Consider the following 25,141-nt stretch of genomic DNA (forward strand, 5'->3'; position numbering starts at 1 on the left):
TAACGCATAAAAACATTTTTAAAAGCCGTTTTAAACACTTTCATGTCTATAATGTTATAAACATAATTATAATGCGTAACAATCTGCTCACAGCACTGTTTGAAATACTATATGCAACTTCTGTAACCCGTGCATTTATTTATATATATATATATATATCCAGTGCAATAAGTGTAAAATTGAATTATATACATAGATATATTGTTATTTAATTTAATTTGTATTTTTTTAATCCTGCATTATATTTAATCATTTGTGGGGTTTTTTGTCTTTGACTATTGAGCTGCTATAACAATTGAATTTCCCCACTTTGGTATCAATAAAGTTATTATCTTATCGTATAACTATACTTATAAACACTAAATTATTTACTTGCTTTATGACAATAATCATAACACAATATAAAGCGTTTTATAATTATTATAAGGTCACTTATCTTCTTTCTTTTCTGTTTGCAAGGATCATAGTGTGTTATATTTCCCCTAGTTGTAACACATTAAATCCTTTTTCATAATGCATTATAATGTGATTAAAAGTTATTATAAGTGGTCATTATTTGCTTTAAGTTAAGTGAAAAAATATCATTAAATCACACAAAATAACACATAATAAAAAGATGATGTGTTACAACAATAGGAGTTTGTTTCTGACCTAATAAGTAATAATAAAATGCTTTATATTGTGTTATTAATATTATTGTTATAATATGTGCCTATAACTATAATTAAACAGTGTTTTAAGCAGATTATTATGCACTAAAAGTATGTTTTTTATGCATTATAGACGTTTTAGAGAGTCCGATCACCATCTTATTGATCCATTTGAACCATTTGAACTGGAGAAAGGTGGAAACAGGTGAGCTGTCGGAGCTTCAGGGGTTCAGATTTTTTGTGAGAATCCACTGGTTCGTCAGGACATAAAAGAAAAGTCAGTAGAAGAAAAACATCGTCACGTCACATCCAGTCCACGCAGCGTAAGGAATCAGAAAAATCGACGGCGTAAAAATCTGTTTAGCTCCGGCGTTAAAGCAGCAAAGGTCCGTCAATCAAACAGACGATCCAATCACAAGTCTGAGTTCCAGTTTCTCCAATTTAGCGACCAAACTAGCAAAAAAAAAATTTAAAGAAGAAGAAGTTGTTTTCTAGTTTTCTCCCCTATTGGCTGTTTTCATGATTTCCTCCTCAGAGAAGTGAAATGTAGTTTTTAGGAACAATCCCACGCCTCCCGCCAACAACTCCCAGAATCCACTGCTCATCCACAAACTCCGCCTGCGTTATGACATCACCGGCCTGCAGGAGGAACACAGGGAGATAATTAATTTAATTTTGGTGAGAAACTTTAGCTATAGTTTTGTTTTGTTTACAATAACGCACATAAATAAATATTTAAATTTGAAATAAACAAAAATGTAGTCTGAGCAGAGAAATAAAACGTGTAACTTCCTCATGACACACACACACACACACACACACACACACACACACACACACACACACACACACACACACACACACACACACAAGTGAGCTCATCCTCGCTCTCCGCTGTGAAGTCAAACTTGGCTACTCCTTTAACCGCTGTCTGCCGGCCTGTGATTGGCTGAGCTGGAAACAGGAAGAGGAAGTTGTGGTTAGACACCTCAGCAACCACACACACACACACACACACACACACACACACACACACACACACACACACACACACACACACACACACAACACACACACACACACACCTAAGATAATCACAAATGGGTCAAACAAATATATATAGATATATTTTTTAAATAACATTCAAATTAAAAAAAGATTTAAAATAGATGCAGCTAACATTTTTACAACCTATCACTAAATCTTATAATATAAACTTCACAAGATAAAGAGTCTGACAATTAATAATTATATTAACGGACATATTAAAGCATTCAAAAATATTAATAAAAACAAAGAAGTCAGAAAGAAAAACATGTATATTCAGTCAGATAATCAAATACTGAGTGGCGTTTGTTTTATTGTTCCTGGACCAACAGACGGGCGGGGTTTAAGAACGTACAATTTTACAAATTAAACAATTGATTAGATTAATGAAGAAATCAACCAGCAGATTAATCCATAATGAAAATAATCAAGGTATTTTATACTTTTATAAATTTTATTTCTTCATTAACTTATTTACACTGTGGTTGCATGTTGTGTGTTTTATACACATTCATATTGCTTTGTTTCTCATGCCTAGTATTTTGTATTTATTGTATTTTCTGCATAATGAATTATGGTTAATTATTATAGCATTTTATTACATAATTAAATGTTAACCTTTTTTCCCTTTAAATTCTGCTTTTATAACGTACAAATTTCCCCGATGGGATCAATGAAGTATTTCTGATTACGACCTTTAAAATATGAGTAATTAGATATAATAGTACATATATAGTATCATTAGATATATAATAATAAGAACTCATAGGGTTTTTTTTTTTAATGCAATGAGTAGAAATACTTGTGATACTTTAAAGTTTTCTTTTACTTAAATAACATTTTTACTGCAGGAAAGTATTTTTAAAAAGTACTTTCAACTCAGTAGAGTATCTGAATACTACAACAAGTGTGTGTGTGTGTGTGTGTGTGTGTGTGTGTGTGTGTGTGTGTGTGTGTGTGTGTGTGTGTGTGTGTGTGTGTGTTACCCTGGCAGGGCTGTGTGAAGGCAGCAGGGTAGATCCCCTCCCTCCCCTCCAGTCTTCCTCTCCTCCACTCGGCGTTGATGTGCTCCGTCACCTGGATGAGCGCCCCCTTGTGGAAGGAGAGGTCGTCTGCAGTCTGACCGGGGAAGTCAAACAGAGCCTCGGCCCACTCCTTCTCCTGAGGATTTATTAATATTGTTAATATAAGATTATTTATTAAAGATTAATCCACATTATTTACAATGAAAAAATGTGACTATAAAGAAAATATTTAACAAACTAATCTTTATAATTTATAAAGAAAAGAATTAGACTATAAAGAAAATAATTTACATACTAACCTGTATAATTTATATACATTTTTTTTGAAGAAAATAATTTACAGACTAAAAAAAATGTGACTATAAAGAAAATAATTTGAAGACTAATCTGTATAATTTATAAAAAAAAGTGACTTAAGAAAATAATTCTCCTGAAGATTTATTAATATTATTGATATAGGATTATTTATTATAGACTAATCCATATTATTTATAATGAAAAAATGTGACTATAAAGAAAAATATTTAACAGACTAATCTTTATAATTTATAAAGAAAATATTAGACTAGAAAGAAAATAATTTACATACTAACCTGTATAATTGATATAAAAAAAATTTGGTCATGAAGAAAATAATTTACCGACTAATCTGTATAATCTATTTTAAAAAAAAAAAGTGATTTAAGAAAATAATTCTCCTGAAGATTTATTAATATTATTGATATAGGATTATTTATTATAGACTAATCCGTATTATTTATAATGAAAAAATGTGACTATAAAGAAAATATTTAACAGACTAATCTTTATAATTTATAAAAAAAAAAAGTGACTAAAGAAAATAATGTGTATAATTTATTTAAAAAGAAATGTGATTATAAATAAAATAATTTACTGACTAATCTGTGTACCGTATTTTCCGCACTATAGGGCGCACTGGATTATAAAGCGCACTGTCAATGAATGGTCTATTTTCGATCTTTTTTCATATATAAGGCGCACCGGACTATAAGGCGCATTAAGCGAAACAAAACAGTCAGTCAGTCAAACTTCCTCCACTTCCGTACCATTGATTCATTAATGTTGAATTCTCTCGCAGCTGCTCTATCCCCATGTTCTACTGCGTGACTGACAGCCTTGAGTTTGAAGTCCGCGTCGTCAGCGTGTCTCTTGACCGGAGCCATGTTGGGTCCTTATACACACACACTGTTATTATGGTGAAGCACAGTATGTATTACTCCTGACGCTCCTGACTACGGTGGCCGTAATGCTGCAAGCGGTGCGGCTTTGTAGTTTACCAAAGTCGTACTAAAACATTTTGACAGAGCGCCGTGTACCACACAAAATCGGTTCGAGGTCAGTAAGCACAACCAGAATTAATCCATATATAAAGCGCTCCGGATTATAAGGCGCACTGTCGTTTTTTGAGAAAATTAAAGGCTTTTAAGTGCGCTTTATAGTGCGGAAAATACGGTAATCGATTTAAAAACGATAAACATGACCCATAAAGACAATAATAATAATAATAATAATAATAAAACTAATCTGTCTAATTTATTAAAGAAAAGTCACAATAAAGAAAATAATTTACAGACTAATCTGTAAAGAAAGAACAAATATATAAACTCACCTCTGAGTCGGGGTCCTGTGAGGACTTTGGTGCTGTGGAGGACAAAAAAACTAATATTATGTCAGTTTTTATTTTCATTTAAAGTCTTCTTTTTCTTATTGTAAAGCACTTTGTGCTGCATTTCTTGCATTAAAAGGAGATATATTATTATTATTATTACTACATAATAGTTATGTCTTTTTTTTTTTACCTCTCTTAATTCAGCTTTTTATTTTTAAATAAAATAATCCTTTTGAGATTCTGATCATCTTTTATAAGGCTGTCCTGATAAAAGTTTCACCTCATAAAAACATGAATAACAGACTCAAAGAACAAAACAGTAAAAGTTAACAAACATAGAAAAAGTTCACATAAAAGAGACGACGGACTTAAAACAAACCATCAGATTGTATTTAATTAAAGATTTGCATTCAGAGCTCATTGATCCTTAATCCTGCTTTTAAATCTTTTTTATGAAATTATCTGATTCTTCAATCTAGCAGTTGTGTATTATTCCAAACAAAGAAACAAAACACTTCTATTTCTTTTGTACCGACAAAGTAAAGAAGTACCTTTGGGCTCACTTGTACTTTCTGTCACTGTGGTCTCCGTTGACGACGGTTTTCCCTCCGGCGACGTCATCGGCGGCGGCTCCACCACCTCGGCGAAGTTGAGGGGGAAAATCCCGACTCGCCCGTGGATCTGGCCCCGCCCCCACTCCTGCCCGATGAGCTCCAGGAGGGCGATGACATCACCCTGGGAGAAGGTGAGCTCGTCGTCCTCCTCTCCCTCGTAGTCGAACAAGGCGACGCAGCGAGGACCGCTACACACACACACACACACACATATACGTGATGAAATACATACACACTACTAGAAATAGCTTCTTCTATAGAGGAGGTGTGTAGTTCATCGGGTTGTGTGTCTGACCTGACAGGAGGAGGGTCCGGCTGTTCTTTCAGCTCAGTGGGCCGAACAGGCAGAATGGACTGGATGACAAAAGAAAACAAAACTACAGTCAACTTTAAAAAATCCTTTAAAATAAAAAGGTGTACTTGTTTTTTGATATATATTAAGTACCGCTACAATCGATTCTAACACCTTACTTTGAAGTGTAACAGAACACTGACGGTAGGGCTAATATTTGTGGCTTTAAATGTATATATGGGTGTGATTTTTTCCTAAAATGTCAATATAAATGCTTCCTAAAGGGAGGAACACTGGTATGGAAACAGCATCATTTCAACCATTAACCATAAAGTCATTCCATAGTGGCTATTTGCAAAAAAACCCACAAAATTCAAATGATAAGGAAATAAATTATTGCATTTTTATTGATATTTTATAATATCAACGCCTTCAGGTTTTATTTCATGTATTCAAACACTTTTATGTCTTAACATTTGTATTTATTTACTACATTTTTTTATCATTTTAAATGTAAGACTTTTTCCAGTTTTTAATCAATCTGTTGACATTTAATTAATTATACTTAAAATGTAAGTGCAAAATGCCTCTTTCTACCACTTTTATTTATTTTATCTGTAAAAGGAGGGTTTTCTGTTTTTATTTATTTTTTAATTTACATAGTCTGTATGAAATGTGCTATATAAATAAAGATTATTATTATTATTAATAAACAATTGTTATGGTTACCTGGGAGTCTGATAGGCTGAGGCCCTCCAGGGAAAGTTTTGATTGGCCGTCCTGATCTGGAGCAGGCTCTGATAGGGTGTCCAGGTCCAGCAGACACTGTGATTGGCTGATGACGGCGGTTTGACTCCTCCCCTCACCTGATTGGCTCTCTGAGGGGCTCGGGTCGTCCAGGACGATCAGGACTTCCTGTTTCTGAGACAAAATTTAAAAAAAAATGTTTTCTGTTTTTCTTGCAATGATATTTTTTCTCTCACTTTGATTAAAGCAAACAATGACTACTTAAAGTAACTTCTAATCCCAACACAATGCATGCAGTGAAACAGTGATTATGATTAGAACTGTGGGACTTCTAATACACTATGAACCTTGAAAAAGCAAAATGTCATTAACTGACCAGCAATTATTAAGTATTATGAAAATTCAGCTTATAAGCAACTATAAAATGCTTTATAATGTGTTCAAATTATTGTTATAAGTCATTATAAATAGTCATAAGTGCGTTTTGTTATAATTTTAAAGGTGCTACAAGCAGATTAAAACGCATTTTAAGTAAATTTATAATGCATCATAGACATAGGGTACTTCCTCGTAGCACTTATTGTATTCGTATTAGTTTACTGCACTTATTGAATTCGTATTAGTTTACTGCACTCCTATTCGTAGTAGTTTGTAGCACTTATTATATTTGTATTAGTCTGTTGCAATTATTGTTTTCGTAGTAATTTGCCTCTGCACTATACTTTTGCTCTGGTTTATGCTTTAAGATGCTTGTTTAAGAAAGGAGATGCACTTATGACTTCTGGTGACTTCTCTTGAATACCTATGTTGAATACACTTCCTGTAAGTCGCTTTGGATAAAAGCGTCTGCTAAATGACTGTAATGTAATGTAATGTAACTAAAAAGTTTGTTATTTTGAAATAATTAAACCCAAAACATCCTTTATTATGAAACAAAGTCACAGTTATTATAAACTCTATGTCCTCTTTGACCCTCTCTCTAACATGGGATGGATTTTTTTCCAACTAAATATCAGTTATATTGTCAACTTTATAGTAGTGTGAAAATAAATTTCAGTGGGAGTGCATGTGTGTGTGTGTGTGTGTGTGTGTGTGTGTGTGTGTGTGTGTGTGTGTGTGTGTGTGTGTGTGTCATACCACGTAGCTGTTATAGAGGGGGTGTCCGGGTTTTGGGCGGGGGGGCAGAGGTGGCCCTCTCTTTGACGCCCGTTGAGGCTGCGTCTGATTGGCCGATACCGGAGAAGACGATGGAGCGGTTTGTGAAGACGAAGACTGGCCGGCTGAGGAAACGGAGGGGGCGGGGCTTGTTTTGGCCGGAGGAGGCGTCGCCGTCGTCTGGTTGGCCGAGGACGTTGAGCCGACGGCTGGAGGCGGCGGGCGCCCGGGGATGGATTTGATTGGCGGAGGACGAAGGGGGAGGAGCTTCACACTGGAAGGCCTGGAGAGAAAGAGGGGGGTGATTTATGGCACCAAACAGTAAGAGAAGCTTCTGTGACGATAGAAAAAATACTTTTATTTTGCTGCCGAATCAAAACACTGAGAAACCAGACGAGGTTTATCTCGTCTTTACAGAGCAGATAATTAATTCATTTCCAAAACTGATACTTTCTACCTTTCTTTTGTGATTTTTTAAAGTCCCTGTGTGACTGGAAAGTATAATTTTAAGAAGTTTAACCTCCTGTAAATATTCCACATAAATATAATTAATTTCTCTCTTAAGTGCTACTTTTATAGTGTGTTCTTTTTTATTTCCAGTTTGATTGATAATATTCTTAATTTACATATTTTGAAAGAATATACAGACATTATTTCTTCATTTTAATTAATTATTCTCTTTATTGTACAAAGCGTTCTTGATTTATTTTCTTGAATTCAGAAGTAGAATTCTATTTTACAGAATAAAAAATGTTTTTAACATTTCACATGACAATAATCACTTTCACTTCACTTCCTGGACTTCAAAGCTGAAATAAGTTGAATTAAGATGTAGAATCACAGCTGTCGTCAGAATCATTAATAATATTATATAATAAAGGAGTGTAAATGTGATTAAGATAACCAGACTACACTGCCTTATCAGGTTAAAACCTGACTATGATTGTATGTAAACAAATGTAACAACACTCAATATGCAGATAAACTCATCAAATTTGATATTTCACTAATATTACCGCTGATGTTTCGTGTCTCAACAAAAACTGAGATTATTGAGGAATTTCTAATTTCATTAAAACTAAAAATCTCTTTCTCACCGTGGAGGGAGAGGAGGGTCGGCGGTTGTAGTTTCTGGTTTGGTCTGGATCAGCGGGCCTCTCCTCAGAGCCGGAGACGGAGCCGAGGGTTTGAGTCCCGGGGTCGGAGCCGGGGTCGGCCCTGAGGGTTTTGGTGCCGTTGCCGTGGCAGCAGCTGTAGGTTTTGGATCCGGAGGCGTCAGCGAAACTCCGACGGGTTTCGGAGCCAGATTTGGAGCTGGAGGTGGAGAGCAGATGTCAGACGAGGTGCAACAACAATGATCAACATTTTAATGTAGTTATTGTCTAAAATTAGAGGAATTCAGGAAACGTGAGAAAATTAAGAACAAAAACAAAACACTGTATTTGACCATCATTTTTAGGTTATTCTCAACATTCATGATGTTCTGCACAGATTAACTGATAAAATATGTTTAAAATCAATCAACCTTTAGCAGAAACATCTCTTTGTGTATTTACTATGAGGGCAAAGTGTTTAGAGTGAAATATGAAGGTAAACATTTTTGATATTATATAACAAACTTTCTTCCACTCTTAAATATTTTCTTATTTTTATTTGTATAAGTATAATATATATTTACATATATTTATTTGTATTTTTATATATATTTGTATGTTTTATTCTTATACTTATACACTAACATTTTGCACACTTTTTCTTTTCTTGCAACAATGGTGGAAAATGTTCTCCAGTTTTGCAGCTGTGACACAAGTACCGAAAACCTAACGAGCTTCCTGGTTTATGTAGCAGCCAATAAGCAGCCTGGAGAGTTGCATAATGCCCGTTCCCTGTCAAGTTGACCAATCACACGGCTCGGCAGAGGAGAACACACACACACACACACACACACACACACACACACACACACACACACACACACACACACACACACACACACACACACACACACACACACACACACACACACACACACACACACACACACACACACACACACACACACACACAGCAAGCGAGGTTCAGTACAGCACACTCGTCACACTCACACAGCCCTGACAACAGAGGACGCTTTTCATCTTCTCACACAATCGCTGCATTTTTCTTTCAGAGGCTTTGGATTGAATAACAGAACGACCCCTCTCTCTTTCTGCTGCACAAACACACAAACACACACACACACACACACACACACACACACACACACACACACACACACACAGAATACATCCACACGTTTACATATTTCTGCAACATAATGAGCAAGTTCTGTGTCTCTAAGCTCTCAAACGATCCATTGTACTAAAGCTACATCCAGCTTAAGTGTTCACACACACACACACACACACACACACACACACACACACACACACACACACACACACACACACACACACACACACACACACACACACACACACACACACACACACACACACACACACACACACACACACACACACACACACTCTTACCGCTGGCTCTGCGTGGTGAGGTCAGCGCTGCCGGTTTGGTCGGGACGCCTGGACGAACACTTCCTACTTTCACTGAAACAAAAACCAGAAGAAATCATGAAAAAACTAGAATATAAAACCTAAAATCATGAAAAAAAATAAAAATAATACTTAAATACAGAAATAATACTGATATAAAAGGAGAAGAAGTAAGAAGGAGAAGAAGAAGAAAAAGAAGGAGAAGAAGGAGAAGAAGGAAGAAGAAGAAGGAAGGAAAGATGAAGGAAAGAAGGAGAAGAAGGAAGAAGGAGAAGAAGATGAAGAAGAAGAAGAGAAGAAGAAGAAGAAGAAGAAGAAAAAGAAGAAGAAGGAAGAAGAAGAAGAAGAAGAAGAAGAAGAAGAAGAAGAAGAACTTTTTTTAAATGGATCTTTTAAGTCAGCTCGTGTTGTTGACACAAGCGTTAGTCACATGATGTGTTCGAGGACCGTGGGATGGATGTAAATCTAACGATAGTGATGTTTTCACAGCTTCTGGCTCTGATAAGTGTTTTGTTAAACGTTCAGAGGGTTTCTGCATATTTTCTTTCATCAAAATATATTTAGACATTATTATCAAAATTAATTTCAGTAGACAACGGAGTTAAACGCCGTAGAAACCATAAACTTAATTGGTATCCGTCACGTTAGAGGCAGAGAGGAAGAGTCACTTCCTCCCTCGTCTTCACCGTCTTCGTCTTTTCTTCCCGTGTGAGACGTTCGCTCGTCGTTTATTCTGACGTCACAAAGGAGCTCTGTTCAACACGAGAGACAACCAGAGACACTGACGTCTCCGTGACTCCCACAGAGAGGGAAAGACAAAAGAGGTTTCAGGGTTTACATTTCATTTATCACTTATTTATCACTTTTATCGTCCCGTATTTACTATTTGAGTTCCTGAAGTGAGGAACCAGAGTAACAATATGCAAATTCAAAGTCCAAATGAAAAAATGTAAAATTATTGATTTAATTTGTATTATTTATGCCCATAATTGACACATTTGAACAAAAAGTGTGAAAACTATTGTGTGAAACTATTGATAATTTTAATAATCAAGTGTTCCACCAATTAGTTCATCAAGAACATAAAAAAAATACTTTTCTTTATAAAGGGAGTAATAGTTGTTATATCAGACAGAACAACTACTTTAATTGGTTTATTTTGGAAGAAAATCCAAATTTTATTGCTCAAATTATTGGATACAACAATGTTATCCATTAAAACTTAATTCTATTTAAATGATTTCAGCTGTCCAATTAATCTTTAACCTTGCTATTGTCTTATTTAGAGGTAATTTGCATAAAAACAGTTCAAATAACTAGAAAATTGTATTTATATTTAAAATTTGCTTAGTTTAAACTGTACCGATATTAAAGTTTCTCAGCCAAAAACTACATTTTACATATAATATATATACAGTATATATACCATAAAACAAATTCTCCTTTGCTCACAATTCATTTTTTACTGAATGGAGCTTGAACACATCACAATGTAGCTTGTTTGGAGCTTGTTTATGGAAGAAACAAGTCTGTGGTTCATTGACCGACTCTAAACTAAACTGAAACGCAGATACGCACTCATGTTATCTGCTAGATAAGCAGAGTCAGCAAACCGCGGGTAAATATTTGAGAGTTCAGCTGAATGAGGTTTTAAAGGGCCGCTCAGTTCAAAGGTCACTGAGAGCAGATAAACACTAATGTTGTATGTCTTTGAATTAATTTATCTTTATTCTACAATTAAGCAGCAATTATTTGTGTGTGTGATGACGTTTTTCAAATCACGCAGGTTATATTTAATAATGAGTCACAGAATGATTGATTATTCTAATGAAAAATATGATGAATCAGATGTCCAACTAATGCTAAAATCAACTTGTGATTATGGATTATTTTCCGATATGATTGATTTAATAATTTGTTCCATAAAAAGATATCCATCACAGTCTATAAGAGCTCAGTGTTATATTCAAATGTATTCAGTTTACTATCAAAAAAGATGTATTTGAGAATCAGGGCATTTTTGTTATTAAACTTTCTTCTAATCGACTCTTTTTATGATAGTTTCTTTCTAAATTTAAACTCTCCTGTTCCCAGTGAAAACAAAATGTTCAGTTTGTTGTTGTAGTTCCTACCAGCTGCCTGCAGAGGGCAGTAAAAGTAAAAACACACCTGTTTGGTTTGAAACGTCCAGCGTCTCGTCGTTTCCCGTCTGCGCTCCACCTGCAACCTCCACAGAAGGTCTCGGGGGCAGAGTCGGGGTTGCGTGCCCGGCTGTGGTGCTCTTATCCTGGGGAGGAGCCCCTAGGCTGGCCCGGGGGGCGACTGGAGGTCTGGGCGGAGGTTTGGGGTCGGCTGGCTCGCTGACGGAGGGGGTGAGTTTGGGTGGAGCAGGTCTCGGGGCGGGGACGGGGGCAGAGGTGCCGGACTGGAGGGGGTCTGTGGTGGACTGTGGTTTTGGTGACACTGAGGGTTTTTCAGGGTTTTTGCAGGGTTGGGGAACCAAAGCCGGAGCAGATTTGGGGGGAATCGTTTGAGCCTCAGTGAGAGCCGAGTCCTCCCAGAACACCTGGCTGGAGGGTTTGGGCGCCTGTGAGACGTTTTTAGGTTTCGGCGCTATAGCGGGAGGGACGGATTTGGCCGGTTGCCCCTGGAGACGAGGGCGTGGCCGAGGTTCGGGTCTCTTTGCGAGGACGATGTCGTCTCCGCTGCTCCCGTCAGCCGCCTGCTGCTGCTGCTCGAAGGCTTGTATCCTCGCTTTCAGAGTCGCCATGTCCTCCTCGTCCTCGCTCTCTGATTGGCTGTGCCCGCTGCTGTCGCTGCGGCGCTCGGGGAAGCCCCAGTCGTCGGCGCTGAAGGCCTCGAGCAGCTCCTGCAGGTACTTCCCCTGACTCGCTCCCGGTTGGCGGCGGCGGCGGGCTCCCTCGCGGGCGGCGAGCGTCTCCAAGCCGTCGTCGCGCAGTTTCACCAAAGTCTGAACTCGGACGTCGCTGCTGATTGGCCGAGCGCTGACCCTGGAGCGGGGGCGTGGCCTCGGACGCTCCGACGGGACGTTAGAGGAAGTGGCGGGAGGGGTTGCCACGTCAACAGCGGCGAAAGACTGATCCCTATGGTCGGTCTGAGAGCCAGAGGTCGAGGTCAAAGGTGAGCAGAGTTCGCCGAGGAGGTCAGGTGATGGTTGCCTGGCTGCGACGGTGATGTCATCAACGTGGGACGGTTTGGGCGGCCGCGGCGGTCTCACCGGTCTGCTCGCTGCAAAGAAATTATTAATTCACAAATATTTATTAAAAATAAATAAATAAAAAGAGGAGCTTCGTTCTCACCCTGAGAGTCCTCGGGGTCGGGGTTTGATCCCGGGTCAGTCTGGGTGGCGATCGTTATCGAGGGCGCTGGACGTGGCAAAGACGAAGAGGGGGGGCAGGAGGACGGACGAGGAAGGAGAACCTGCTCCTGTGTCTTCTCCCTGATCACCTCCTCATAGGACGGAGGAGGCTGAGGATGAAGGACAAACCATTTGAATATATCAGCTTTGTCTCTTTCTACTATTTTATGACATTTCATTGACAAAAAGTTAACTTAAGTTTTTCTGAAAATAGAAAAACAACACTTTCTTTTCGTTCCAGACATCCAGTAGTTTTTTATTTATTTAATCCAATTGTCTCGACTGAATAAAAGCCTCCTTTATTATCTGGATGATTTAAAAAAATTTGGATTTGAAACACTCAATCAGAAAAGCACACTTTCACATTTACCTGCAGGTAGAAAGTTATAGCCAAACCAAAAACCGTCCGTTTATATGTTTTTAAATGATCCTACAACTAACAAACAAACAAACAAACCTTAACAACATACAATAACTGGATCCACATTCATAGGACACCTGGACATAAATAGACGTAGTTACCTGTACGGACGGAGGGATCGTTGGTCCCCAGATCTGAGCTGCAGGAGGAGGTGGAGGTGGGAATCCCCCTGAAGCTCCAGGGAACCAGGATGTGGACGACAGCGGCTCCGCGGACAGGATGGTGATCTCTGGTCGCCTATAGCAACAGGAACAGATAACAGGAAGTCAGCCGCAGAGAAATATGTGTTTAAAAACAACAAACGCTGTTTAACCCTCTGAACATGGAGCAGTTTATTTTTTTCCTCTGTCACATCTTGTTTTTTAACTGTATTATAATAATCTCGCACCTTTATGGAAACAGAACAATCACGTGTTGAGTAAACTGAGAGAACAACCTTTCACATAATATGTCGAGTACATTTCTTACTAAATTGAACAAAGTATAGGTGGATCTCTAACAGTCTGTCATGCAATTTGACTTGTTTTTGATTCAAAACAGCAAATTCCTATAAAAAATAAACTTTTCTAACAAGAAAAACATGAAACTATTTTTAACGGAGAAGTCTGCAAGCCTGCAAATTACAAAAATAATAAAAAATACACTCATAATTGATCAAATATCCTGGAACAACTCAAGATCCATAGAAAACAATTTAAAGACATTTTGCGGGAATTAAACGTTATCTTTTTAATTTCTTTCTATGTAAGTGTGTTGTATTAAAACTCGTTAAATACACATCAGGAACTCGGCATGACTAGTCACACGTTTTATTTTAACTCAACTGTAATGATTTCATGATGCAAATCAGAGTGTGTGAATGTGAGGAGGAGGAGGATGAGGAGGAAGAGGGTGTAAAACTCTGTGTGTGAAGCTTATTTACTGTAAACACAAATGATCACGCTCGTTTGTTAACTAAAAATATTACCTCTCAGTGTTTTCCTGACTTGACAAATGAATTAGAGAGCATCAAGATGAAACCGTACGACGGAGCAAAAAGCTGTTTTTGAAGTTTTCTGACTTAATTAATCAATCAATCAACACACAGTAAAATGTGTGTCTTACCTCCTGTCTCTCTCTCTGTCTCTCTCTCTGTCCCTGTCTCGCTCTCTGTCTCTCTCTCGCTCTCTGGACGGCTCAGAGAGAGAGGTCGACCTGTTGGAGGCTGAGGAGACAGACAGGAAACAGATAAATATCAACGATATAACAGAAACTATGCTGCTCAATCACATCTGTTAGTAAAACAAGAAAGTGAGCATTTTAAATCACTGGTGCATCTGTAAATCATCTGTATTCAAACCTACAGAGCTTTATTTAAAACCTTAGTCAACACGCCAACGTTAAATAACAAGAAAGTGTCAGAGTTGGTCTGGATTTTTGCTGTATTTTATGATAATTCACTTGACGTTCTTTGTTTCAGAAGAGTTTAAAATGTAAATATGGAATAGAATAAATTAAAATCAGTGTTTTCATATTTTAAAGCTACAAAAAGGGAGTCATACGAGAGGTCAAACAGAAGGCCGTGGTGATAGTCCAGTCCTGGGAGTTGCTATGATGGATTTTATCACCTGAAAAAAAGTTCTAAACACATTTTTACCCTTTTTTTAAGTGCAACCTTTTCCAGGCAACAACTCAAATGGACGTCAGACTTCTAAAGAACTCTGTTAAACAAATTATTATCTGTCTTCTGGCATATCTTTATCTTTTACAACTGTTGAATTACTATAAATACTAAGTAAGGGAACATTCCTTTTGATGTAACTTCCAAACTAAATGTTCACTTGTAGGTTGTGTCGTCTTGTAAAGGTTAATTAGTTTTTCATGGTTAAAATTAATGTTTGTTTTCCTAAAAAATTCCATTAAGTTTCCTGCATTTCTTTAAGTTCTTATGCTACTTGGTTGTTGTTTAGGCTTCTTTCTCTTTCTGTGTTTATGGAGTGTATCTACAGACATAAAACACACGAAGAAGAAGAATGAGGAGGAGAAGAAGAAGAAGAAGAAGAAGAAGAAGAAGAATGAGGAGAAGGAGAAGAAGAAGAATGAGGAGAAGAAGAAGAATGAGGAGAAGGAGAAGAATGAGGAGAAGAAGAAGAATGAGGAGAAGAAGAAGAAGAAGAATGAGGAGAAGAAGAAGAAGAAGGAGGAGAAGAAGAAGAATGAGAAGAAGAAGAAGAATGAGGAGAAGGAGAAGAATGAGGAGAAGAAGAAGAAGAAGAATGAGGAGAAGGAGAAAAGAAGAATGAGGAGAAGAAGAAGGAGAAGAATGAGGAGAAGAAGAAGAATGAGAAGAAGGAGAAGAAGAATGAGGAGAAGAAGAAGAAGAAGAAGAAGAAGGAGAAGGAGGAGAATGAGGAGAAGAAGAAGAATGAGGAGAAGAATGAGGAGAAGGAGAAGAAGAATGAGGAGAAGAATGAGGAGAAGAAGAAGAAGAATGAGGAGAAGAAGGAGAAGAAGAAGAAGGAGAAGAAGAATGAGGAGAAGGAGAAGAAGAATGAGAAAGAGGAGAAGAAGAAGAAGGAAAGAAAGAAGAAGAAGAAGAAGAAGAAGAAGAAGAAGAATGAGGAGAAGAAGAAGAAGAAGAAGAAGAAGAAGAAGAAGAAGAAGAAGAAGCAGGAGGACTTGATGAAGAGTTAGAGGATGAGTACTCACTTCTCTTGATGGCTGCTCTGATGGACGAGAGAGGACCCTGACTACAGAGAGAAAAGAGAGAGAGAGAAGGAAAACATGAGTCACTCTATTTCTATCCTCTTTCCTCCTCGGCCGTTCAAAAGTGGAAAAAAAAAAAAAGGACAAATCCTCTTCACGCACAAGAGGTCGTCTTCATCAGAGGAAACTGAAGACGACACAGGTTCTAGTTCACATCGTGGTCAAAAGACATTTCTAAACATCTACACAGTAGAAATACAAAGAGGTAAAATAAATCTATTGAGGGTTTATTAACGTGATAAATATAAGTGATTAAAACATTAAAAACACCTAAAAGCACCATTACAGAGGCCTTATATAAAGCACTCTCTTCAGCTAAACAGTTTCTGTCTTTGTGGTTTGTTAAATGTACTTTTGTGTCTGTATGATGCAATCAAACAGGTTTAAGAGCAAAACTATCGAAACTGCAATTAAAAGAAAAAAGTTATATTGCAAGTAAATAAATGGATCAAACTTTTGGATTCACAAACAATAATTTTGGATATGCCAAAAGAACTTTTGAATTCAATAGGAAAACTTTTGGATGCAATAACCAAACTAATGGATTTGCAATCAAAACCTTTGGAATCAACAACAGAACTTTTTTGTTTAAATAACAGAACGTTTGGATTCAATACTAAAACTTATGGATTCAATAAAAAGACCTTTGGATTCGCTAACAAAACTTTTTGATTGCTAACAAAACTTTTTGATCTGCTAACAAAACTTTAGATTCAATAACAGATTGTTTGGAATCAATAACAGAACTTTTGGATTTATTAACAAAAGTTTGGGATTCAATAAGAAAACTTTTGGATCGCTAACCAAACTTCAAACCATTTTAATTCAAAGTTCTTCTTATTCACATATAGGTTGTTGTTGCTAGGCAGGGTAGGAATCAGCAGACTCACCCAGACGACAGAAGGAGGTCAGACGTCTTTCACTTATATCTTTTTAAACTCGTCTTTCTTTGTCTCTGATCGTCTCTCTCCTGCTCTTTTCTTTCTCTTTCTGCCACAGAGCTGCTAACCATGAACAGACACACATGACTCACCCCTGACACTGACCAACACACACACACTCAAAACTCACTCCTTTACTTTAAACTCTGATGGAAAAAAAAAACCTTTCGGAAAAAGAGGTCGGACAACCAAACTACTGATTAGTATTTATCATTTTGAGGCTAGTTTGTGTTTTTGTGAAGTCAGTTTGAGAGTTTCTACTTTCGTAAACACCGCCCCTCTTTGCTGATGTAGGTTTTCCGTGTTGGACACTTTTTCCTCTTTTCCCATTACATCATTTTTAGGGGTTTGTGTCAACCAGTGCTCCAGCAAAGCATGAAGCTCTACTTCAACCAATAGGAACACAGTATTATACTCGATAAAAAGGCTGAGAAGGAGGAGACTGCTGGCAAACAAACATGCATAATGCACGATTTTAAACACATTTAAAAGTAACATTTTTGTTGTTTAAGGGCCAACATATCTTCACTCAACCGTTCTTATGAGATCTTACTAATCATTTTTGTGTATTTTCCCACAAAAGTCTTGCAACACGTGTCAATTTCCCCTTGTTACATGCATACAGCCTTTTCAAAAATAAACTTAATAAGAAAACAACCTAGTTATAAAACTTTGCACATGTACAGCTCAGGAACAAAGCGTGCTTTTAAGGCAATTCCAACACCTCCTGTTGCATCTTAACTAACATAAGAAAGAGAAAAGAAAGCTGATTAAGGCTTTTAATGTGAAGCCGCTGCAGGAAGAGTGGAATTAGTTATTTAAGAAAGCTTAACTAAGGTTGTCACAGCTTTCTTTGGTAGCAGACAGATTTTAAAATGTGTTCTCGTGAAGGTGAAGAGCTGGAAAATATCCTTAAACCTGCAAAACACAGCGTAAATTAAATGGGGGAGGTTCTGTGAGGATGTTTGCAAAGACACTTGAACGCTGACTTAATTGTATATTCAGTTAAAACAACACAAACTCTTTTTTTTATACTGGAGACTAACATGAACAAGCTGCTGTTTATTCATTAATTAGGGGAATTCAAATGTTTCACAACCAGTTCTGTTTCTCTTCTTACAATCTGTTAAGTGGAGTAAAGTCAGCTCTGCTTCCTCTCGTAAACACACGAACACAGTCTTTAAACTCTGTGACTTCTCCGGCTAGTTTCCATGCCAACCGGCCAACAGCGAGAATACTTTCAGGAGTGTGTAAGACCTGGAGACCAAAAGGGGGAGAAAAGTAGTTCCAGCAAGTCTGAGAAGACACTGCAGGAAAGAAAATAGTCCCAATCTGGAGTTAAACAGCAGAAAATGTTTACTGCTGGTTTGTTGAACGAGCAGGATTTCAACATCAAACGCACCTCCTCTCTCTCTCTCTCTCTCTCTTCATGTGGGTCACATTAAACACAAACCTCCTGCTAACAGTTACTCATGTTGGACAAACTGTCAGGTGAGACAGCGAGGAGGAGGAGGAGGAGGAGGAGGAGGAGGAGGAGGAGGAGTCTCTTACCTGTGACGATGCTCTGGCTTTCGTCTGTCGGGACGAGCTGAGAAGAGAGAGAGAGAGAGAGAGAGATTGTGATTAAGAGGTTTAAAGTAAATGCTCGATTTGTTTACTTATTTTCAAACGTAAGGCTATATTTAAGACATTTTCTGTGCCATCCAACAGATTAAAATAATAAAACACAATCGTCTTTAACGAGTTTCCTGTAACAGCTTTGTTGGTCCAGGTTCCAGGTTTATTTCCAAGTAGGTTTCCACATAAAACAAATTTGCTCTGGTGTTTTGGTGCATAACAATTAACTGAGAAGCAGGTACTGCAAAAGTCAAAAAAACTAAATATTTAAGAAATAAAAATACTTCAAAAATATGTACAATATATTCGTTTTAAAATGAAACTGCTGCACAGTTTTGTGCAAAACAAATCTGTGCAGTGTACAGAGAGAACAGTCCAGATGTGTGTTAATGTAACATGATACGTGTGTGTGCATAAAAGGGTTTGCAAACACACGTATCGTCTTTTCATTCTGGTTTTCATGCACCGACACAGTCAATTAAGCCATAAAACAATTAAAAACGACCCTCTACCTCACAGGAAGTGATGCGTTCAATGTTTCCAGTTTGTTTACAATACACAGAAGAAGAACTAATAGTCGTGGTGGAGCACACACATAAAAAATAGCGCCGCCTACAGAAACTACACCCAAAGAAAGAAAATCCCAATCAGTGAGGACGTCACCATCCACACTGATTGGCAGGTGATCTCTGGGAATTGTAGTTCAGAACCAACATGGTGATGAGAAACAATTTGTCATCCCCTAAACCTCCCAAGAAAGGAGAAGGAAAAGAAAGAAAAGGTAGCTCCTAGTGTCTTTCTTCTTGCATTTCATCGCCTCCTACCTCCTTTCTTCTGCTTCTCTTCACCCCAAACTGATAATCAGGTCGGCTTTACTTCCCGTTATGTCCAGAGAAACTAAAGTTGATAAGTTTCTAAATATTCTGCAAAAGAAAATGAGACTTCTATCTTCCTATTCAACTATTTAAGAAACGCAGAATTCCTCTTTTCTGTCTTCTCTTTCCTCCACTTCTCCTCTCTCTCCCCTTCTTCGTCTCTAAAACTCCTAACTGCACCGCCCGTCTGCTCCGTCCAGCCTCCCGATTGGCCGAGAGCACCCAGGAAGTGAGGCTGTGATTGGCTGCTGTGGGATTCTGCTGGAGTCATCAGGAGTTTTAACACTTCCAGATGTTGAGTGCTGCCGCTGCAGGCTGCCTCGGCTCCGCGCTGGAGCTGCGTTCAGACGTGCAAATGCTCACATCAGCAATTTTTTTTCCTAAAGCGCTCGTTTGGTTTCTTGTGTGGCAACAAAAAGAGTTAACGACACAGAGAGTCAAGATCTGAGACAGAAGGGATTTAAGGTTTTAGTTTAGGGATGCACCGATACTGTGCTGATGTACTCATACTCCTAAAAATACACCGATACAACCGCACCCAATACCACTACGGCAACAAGACGTTCCCCTCTCGTTAATAATAACGTTAATAATAATAATAGTAACTGTTTAACCGATAGCACGGTTAAACAGTTACTTATTAGCATCCCTACTGCAAAGAACTATGCAGAAAAACACAATGTGGAAAGTTAAAATGTCAGCAACAAAGTTATTGTTAGAACTGTAAGTACTCATATCTGTATTCGCTATCGGCAAGTACTCAAATGTACACGTAGATACTTCTATGTATTAATCTTAAGGGAGTATGTCATGGTGGTAATATGTCAGGGTTTGTTTCTGCTGCCCCCAAATGGACAAACAGTCAGTAAATGTAGCTTTAAAAGCTCCACTTGACAAAAATGTGGTATTTTAAAAACATTTTTCTTAAAAGTAGGTATGTAACAGAGCAGAAAACACTACCTGACATAAGAAACATTTATCATCTGCTAAACTAGTAAACAAACAAGTGGGTCACTTTGTCCTGAAACGTTTTGATTATCTTAGACTTTCACCTAAATCATTCTTGTTTTTTTGGCATGAAAATATCTTCAATTTGACATAATATTGCGTTTTTTTGATTAAGCTGCATTACGCAAAAGCTAAAAGGAAACTTGAAGACAACAGACTTCAGATGCCAGAGAGAATGAGTCACAGATTCTCTTGAAACCAGAACCACAGAGCTGGAACGCTGCACACAAACAAGGTTGAGTTCAAGTGAATCCAGACTCTTATCAGATGAAAAGCACAAACTAGAAACAAATCTCTAGTGAGGTCAGCTCGTCACCATCACACGTTTCATTAAATAACAAACAGCTGACTGAGCCACTGATCTGTGCGTTTGTACCGTCGTTTAAGCCTTTATGCTCATTAGTTGATGAATTAACAGCAGATTTCTTTGTTGTTGTTGTTTTTGGACAGTTTATCTGGATGTTTTAGTGTTTTTGATGCCGTGGTGTTCCATTTCCCTGATCACCTGTCGATTGTATCATAACTTCCTATTTCTTCTTCTTCCGTTTATCCAAAATAAGTTGAAAAAAAGCATCACTTCTTCCTTTTACAGTGGAGATAAAGTATCTTATATTCAGCTTTATCAAATCATCCGATCATCCCATGTGAACCGCGGATTAAATACAGTTTAACGTTCAGAGTGTAAAATAATCGCCAATATTCAGTAATATATGAAATCAGGATCATTTATGCTTTTTTTTTAATGATGCGTTCAGGCTCTGCTCAGTAAAAATGAGTATTGGGTGAAGGTAAATAAAAATCATGATGCGTTCACATGTAATCTGTAAAATGAAGTGTTGGGGATAAACTTGAATAAATACAGTAGTTTGAAGGAGATGTTTTCACATTAATATGTTAGATATTAGAGATGAATTGTGAGATGTTTAACTTCCTAACACCATATATAAGCAGATTATTAAAACTACTAATGACTAAATTAGTTTAATCAATATAAATACAACCTTTTATGTCCTTATCCTTTGAAATGTGTGTTTTTATGAAGAAGATAAATTACTTTAACAAAGTAAAATGATAACATTTAGAAATGTTTGATGGTTTACCGACTTCAGAGCGTTGAAATGATTTTTGGAACGATGGCGAAAATGAAATATTGTGTATTCTTGTAGACCAGCTGCTATAAAACAAACAACAACAAGGGATCTGTATCTGACAATATGGATCATGAAAGTTAAACCTAAACAGGTTCCATAAGTAGATTAAATCTCCTGACTTTTGGATTCGATCCACAACCATAATATTATATATCATCACGTTGCTCAACCCTGACCGATAGTGTACGTCACGGTGCCGTCTGTCCTTTCAGAGCGGGTTCGGCTATTTACTGAACACAAAAAGGAGAAAGTGAACGCAGATAAAAGGACTACAAGTCTACACTGAACGCCACTTTCCACTACCTTCGCCTGAGGTGAGGAGATCATCCGATACGCCATTCCTCCTGCCTCACACACAAAGAAAAACCGTGAATCGACATGTTAAGTTATGATTTGCGTTTCCCTGAATGACACAGAAACATAGAGAGACATTCAAATGAACGGCAGAACGTCTGTGTGTATTTTCTGCCTGCATGTGTGAAATTTGACCCAAATCCGCATGTTGATGCAAGAAGTTATGGCTTTTGGTTTCATGCAGGCTACACCCACATTCTCACAGGACGATTTGCCTTTCAAAATTCTCAATAAACGTCCACAGAATGTGAAAAGAAAGTATATTATGGTATGCCTATTAAGAATACCAGTACGTTACTGGTTTCAGCCCAGTCTGCCCAGTATAAACCACATTAGTACAAACAGCTGTCAGTCCTATGAGAGAGTTAACAGGGAAACTACAGATATCACAGGAGAGGAGGAGGAAGAAGAAGAAGAGGAAGAAGAGGAGCAAGAGGAGGAAGAAGAAGAAGAGGAGGAAGAAGACGAGGGAGAGGAGGAAGAAGAAGAGGAAGAGGAGGAGGAAGAAGAAGAAGAGGAGGAAGAAGAGGAGGAGGAGGAAGAAGACGAGGGAGAGGAGGAAGAAGAAGAGGAAGAGGAGGAAGAAGAAGAGGAGGAAGAAGAAGTACCTTTAAACTCACTGACACTACCACAGAAAGAGGAGGGGTAGGAGGAAGAAGAAGAAGAGGAGGAAGAAGAGGAGGAAGAAGAAGACGAGGAGGAAGAAGAAGAGGAGGAAGAAGAGGGAGAGGAGGAAGAAGAAGAGGGAGAGGAGGAAGAAGAGGAGGAGGAAGAAGAGGAAGAGGAGGAAAAACAGGTGTGAACAGTGTAAACAGGTGTAAACAAGTGTAAACAGGTGTTAACAAGTGTTAACAAGTGTAAACAGGTGTAAACAGCTGTAAACAGGTGTAAACAGGTGTAAACAAGTGTAAACAGCTGTACACAGGTGTTAACAAGTGTAAACAGGTGTTAACAAGTGTAAACAGGTGTTAACAAGTGTAAACAGCTGTAAACAGGTGTTAACAAGTGTAAACAAGTGTAAACAGGTGTAAACAGGTGTTAACAAGTGTAAACAGGTGTTAACAAGTGTAAACAGTTGTAAACAGGTGTTAACAAGTGTAAACAGGTGTTAACAAGTGTAAACAGGTGTAAACAAGTGTAAACAAGTGTAAACAGCTGTAAACAGGTGTTAACAAGTGTAAACAGGTGTTAACAAGTGTAAACAGGTGTTAACAAGTGTAAACAGTTGTAAACAGGTGTTAACAAGTGTAAACAGGTGTTAACAAGTGTAAACAGGTGTAAACAGCTGTAAACAGGTGTTAACAAGTGTAAACAGGTGTAAACAGGCGTTAACAAGTGTAAACAGCTGTACACAGGTGTTAACAAGTGTAAACAGGTGTTAACAAGTGTAAACAGGTGTAAACAGATGTTAACAAGTGTAAACAGGTGTTAACAAGTGTAAACAGGTGATATAGGTGTTAACAAGTGTAAACAGGTGTTAACAAGTGTAAACAAGTGTAAACAGGTGTTAACAAGTGTAAACAGGTGTTAACAAGTGTAAACAAGTGTAAACAAGTTTAAACAGGTGTAAACAGCTGTAAACAAGTGTAAACAGGTGTTAACAAGTGTAAACAGGTGATATAAGTGGATATAGGTGTTAACAAGTGTAAACAGGTGTTAACAAGTGTAAACAAGTTTAAACAGGTGTAAACAAGTGTAAACAAGTGTAAACAGCTGTAAACAGGTGTTAACAAGTGTAAACAGGTGTAAACAGCTGTTAACAAGTGTTAACAAGTGTAAACAGGTGTAAACAAGTGTAAACAGGTGTAAACAAGTGTAAACAAGTGTAAACAAGGTGTAAACAAGTGTAAACAGGTGTAAACAGCTGTAAACAGGTGATATAAGTGGATATAAGTGGACATAAGGTGGATATAGGTGTAAACAGGTGATATAAAGTGGATATAGGTGTAAACAGGTGACATTCCCGGCTGTTGTTACCGCTGCTGGGCTGCCGTCGGGCCGCGGGTTCCCTCCTCACCTCCTCCTCCTCCTCGGACCGAGCTTCGGCCATTCCTCCTCTCTCTGTCTCTCTCTCTCTCTCTGTCTCTCTCTCTCTCTCCTTCCTCCTTCCTGCTCCTGCCGTGTGTTTGACTGTTGGGGAGAAAGAAAATGGAGCTGTGTTAAAACAGAGACATTCCTCCTCCTCCTCCTCCTCCGGGACGAGTTCACCCCGGACACGGCGGAACTTTAAAGCCCGAGAAAACGAGTCCCAAGGCCGGGGAGAAACTTCAGGCCTCCCGGTCAACGGCTCCGGAGACGTTCAACGGTTAGAAAACAGCCGTTGGTAAAATTTGAAAAGACGTTGGTAAAAAATTTGAAAAGACGTTGGTGCTCTTCGGAGGCGCTTCCCTGTTCTCCCCCCTCCACACTACACACACACACACACACACACACACACACACACACACACACACACACACACGCACACGCACCGGCTGCGTGACGTCACCAAAAAACAAGAAAAAAACAATGGAGGACAAAACAGGACTTCTGCGACTTCTTGAAATAAATAAATGACACTTTTATTTTATTTATTATTATTTTTTCGACCATTTTGGTTGACTTTAATTATTTATTTATTTATTTATTTATTTATTTATTTGAGCTCAAGAAGACACGGAGCAGCACGACAACCGGCTGCGTGACGTCACCAGCTGAAAAACAACAAAAAGAAACATAAATAAATTACTTTTTTTTTTTAATGTATTATTATTTTTTCGACCATTTTGGTTCACTTTAATGCATATACATTTTTTTTTTAAATTTTTTTTATTTTATTTATTTCAAGAAGTCGCAGGCTAATTAGACAAAACAATTAGCCTAGTTTTCTGCGACTTCTTGAAATAAATAAATAACTTTTTTTTTTTTATTTATTATTATTTTTTCGACCATTTTGGTTGAC

The 25,141-nt window shown here is 37.9% G+C and overlaps 1 protein-coding gene across 1 annotated transcript; it reads right to left on the minus strand.

Annotated features, from left to right (window-relative positions):
- On the minus strand, nucleotides 1-24,316 carry LOC129093561 (SH3 domain-containing protein 19-like). The gene is made up of 18 exons (XM_054601613.1): nucleotides 24,178-24,316; nucleotides 18,747-18,783; nucleotides 16,198-16,238; nucleotides 14,614-14,713; nucleotides 13,611-13,746; nucleotides 13,030-13,198; nucleotides 11,879-12,958; nucleotides 9,692-9,763; nucleotides 8,258-8,474; nucleotides 7,143-7,443; nucleotides 5,988-6,179; nucleotides 5,262-5,320; nucleotides 4,916-5,154; nucleotides 4,353-4,384; nucleotides 2,684-2,858; nucleotides 1,521-1,604; nucleotides 1,338-1,342; nucleotides 1-1,289 (listed from the first exon to the last, which is right to left on the minus strand). Exons 1-18 carry the CDS (start codon nucleotides 24,248-24,250, stop codon nucleotides 1,182-1,184), a joined length of 3,120 nt encoding a protein of 1,039 aa, XP_054457588.1. The 5' UTR covers nucleotides 24,251-24,316; the 3' UTR covers nucleotides 1-1,181.
- Nucleotides 24,317-25,141: the final 825 nt, after the last annotated feature.

The sequence above is a fragment of the Anoplopoma fimbria genome, chromosome 7 (assembly GCF_027596085.1).
Source record: "Anoplopoma fimbria isolate UVic2021 breed Golden Eagle Sablefish chromosome 7, Afim_UVic_2022, whole genome shotgun sequence".
Classification (NCBI taxonomy): Eukaryota; Metazoa; Chordata; class Actinopteri; order Perciformes; family Anoplopomatidae; genus Anoplopoma; species Anoplopoma fimbria.

What these genes read in the sequence shown, in the direction of transcription:
- LOC129093561 (XM_054601613.1), bottom strand. Translation starts at nt 24,250, where the DNA reads ATGGCCGAAGCTCGGTCCGAGGAGGAGGAGGAGGTGAGGAGGGAACCC. An exon ending in GGACGTTTCAAACCAAACAG is followed by an intron (nt 9,764 to 11,878) that starts GTGTGTTTTTAC and finishes TTTTTGTTTCAG; the next exon opens with TGAAAGTAGGAAGTGTTCGT. An exon ending in CACAGTGACAGAAAGTACAA is followed by an intron (nt 4,385 to 4,915) that starts GTGAGCCCAAAG and finishes TGTCCTCCACAG; the next exon opens with CACCAAAGTCCTCACAGGAC.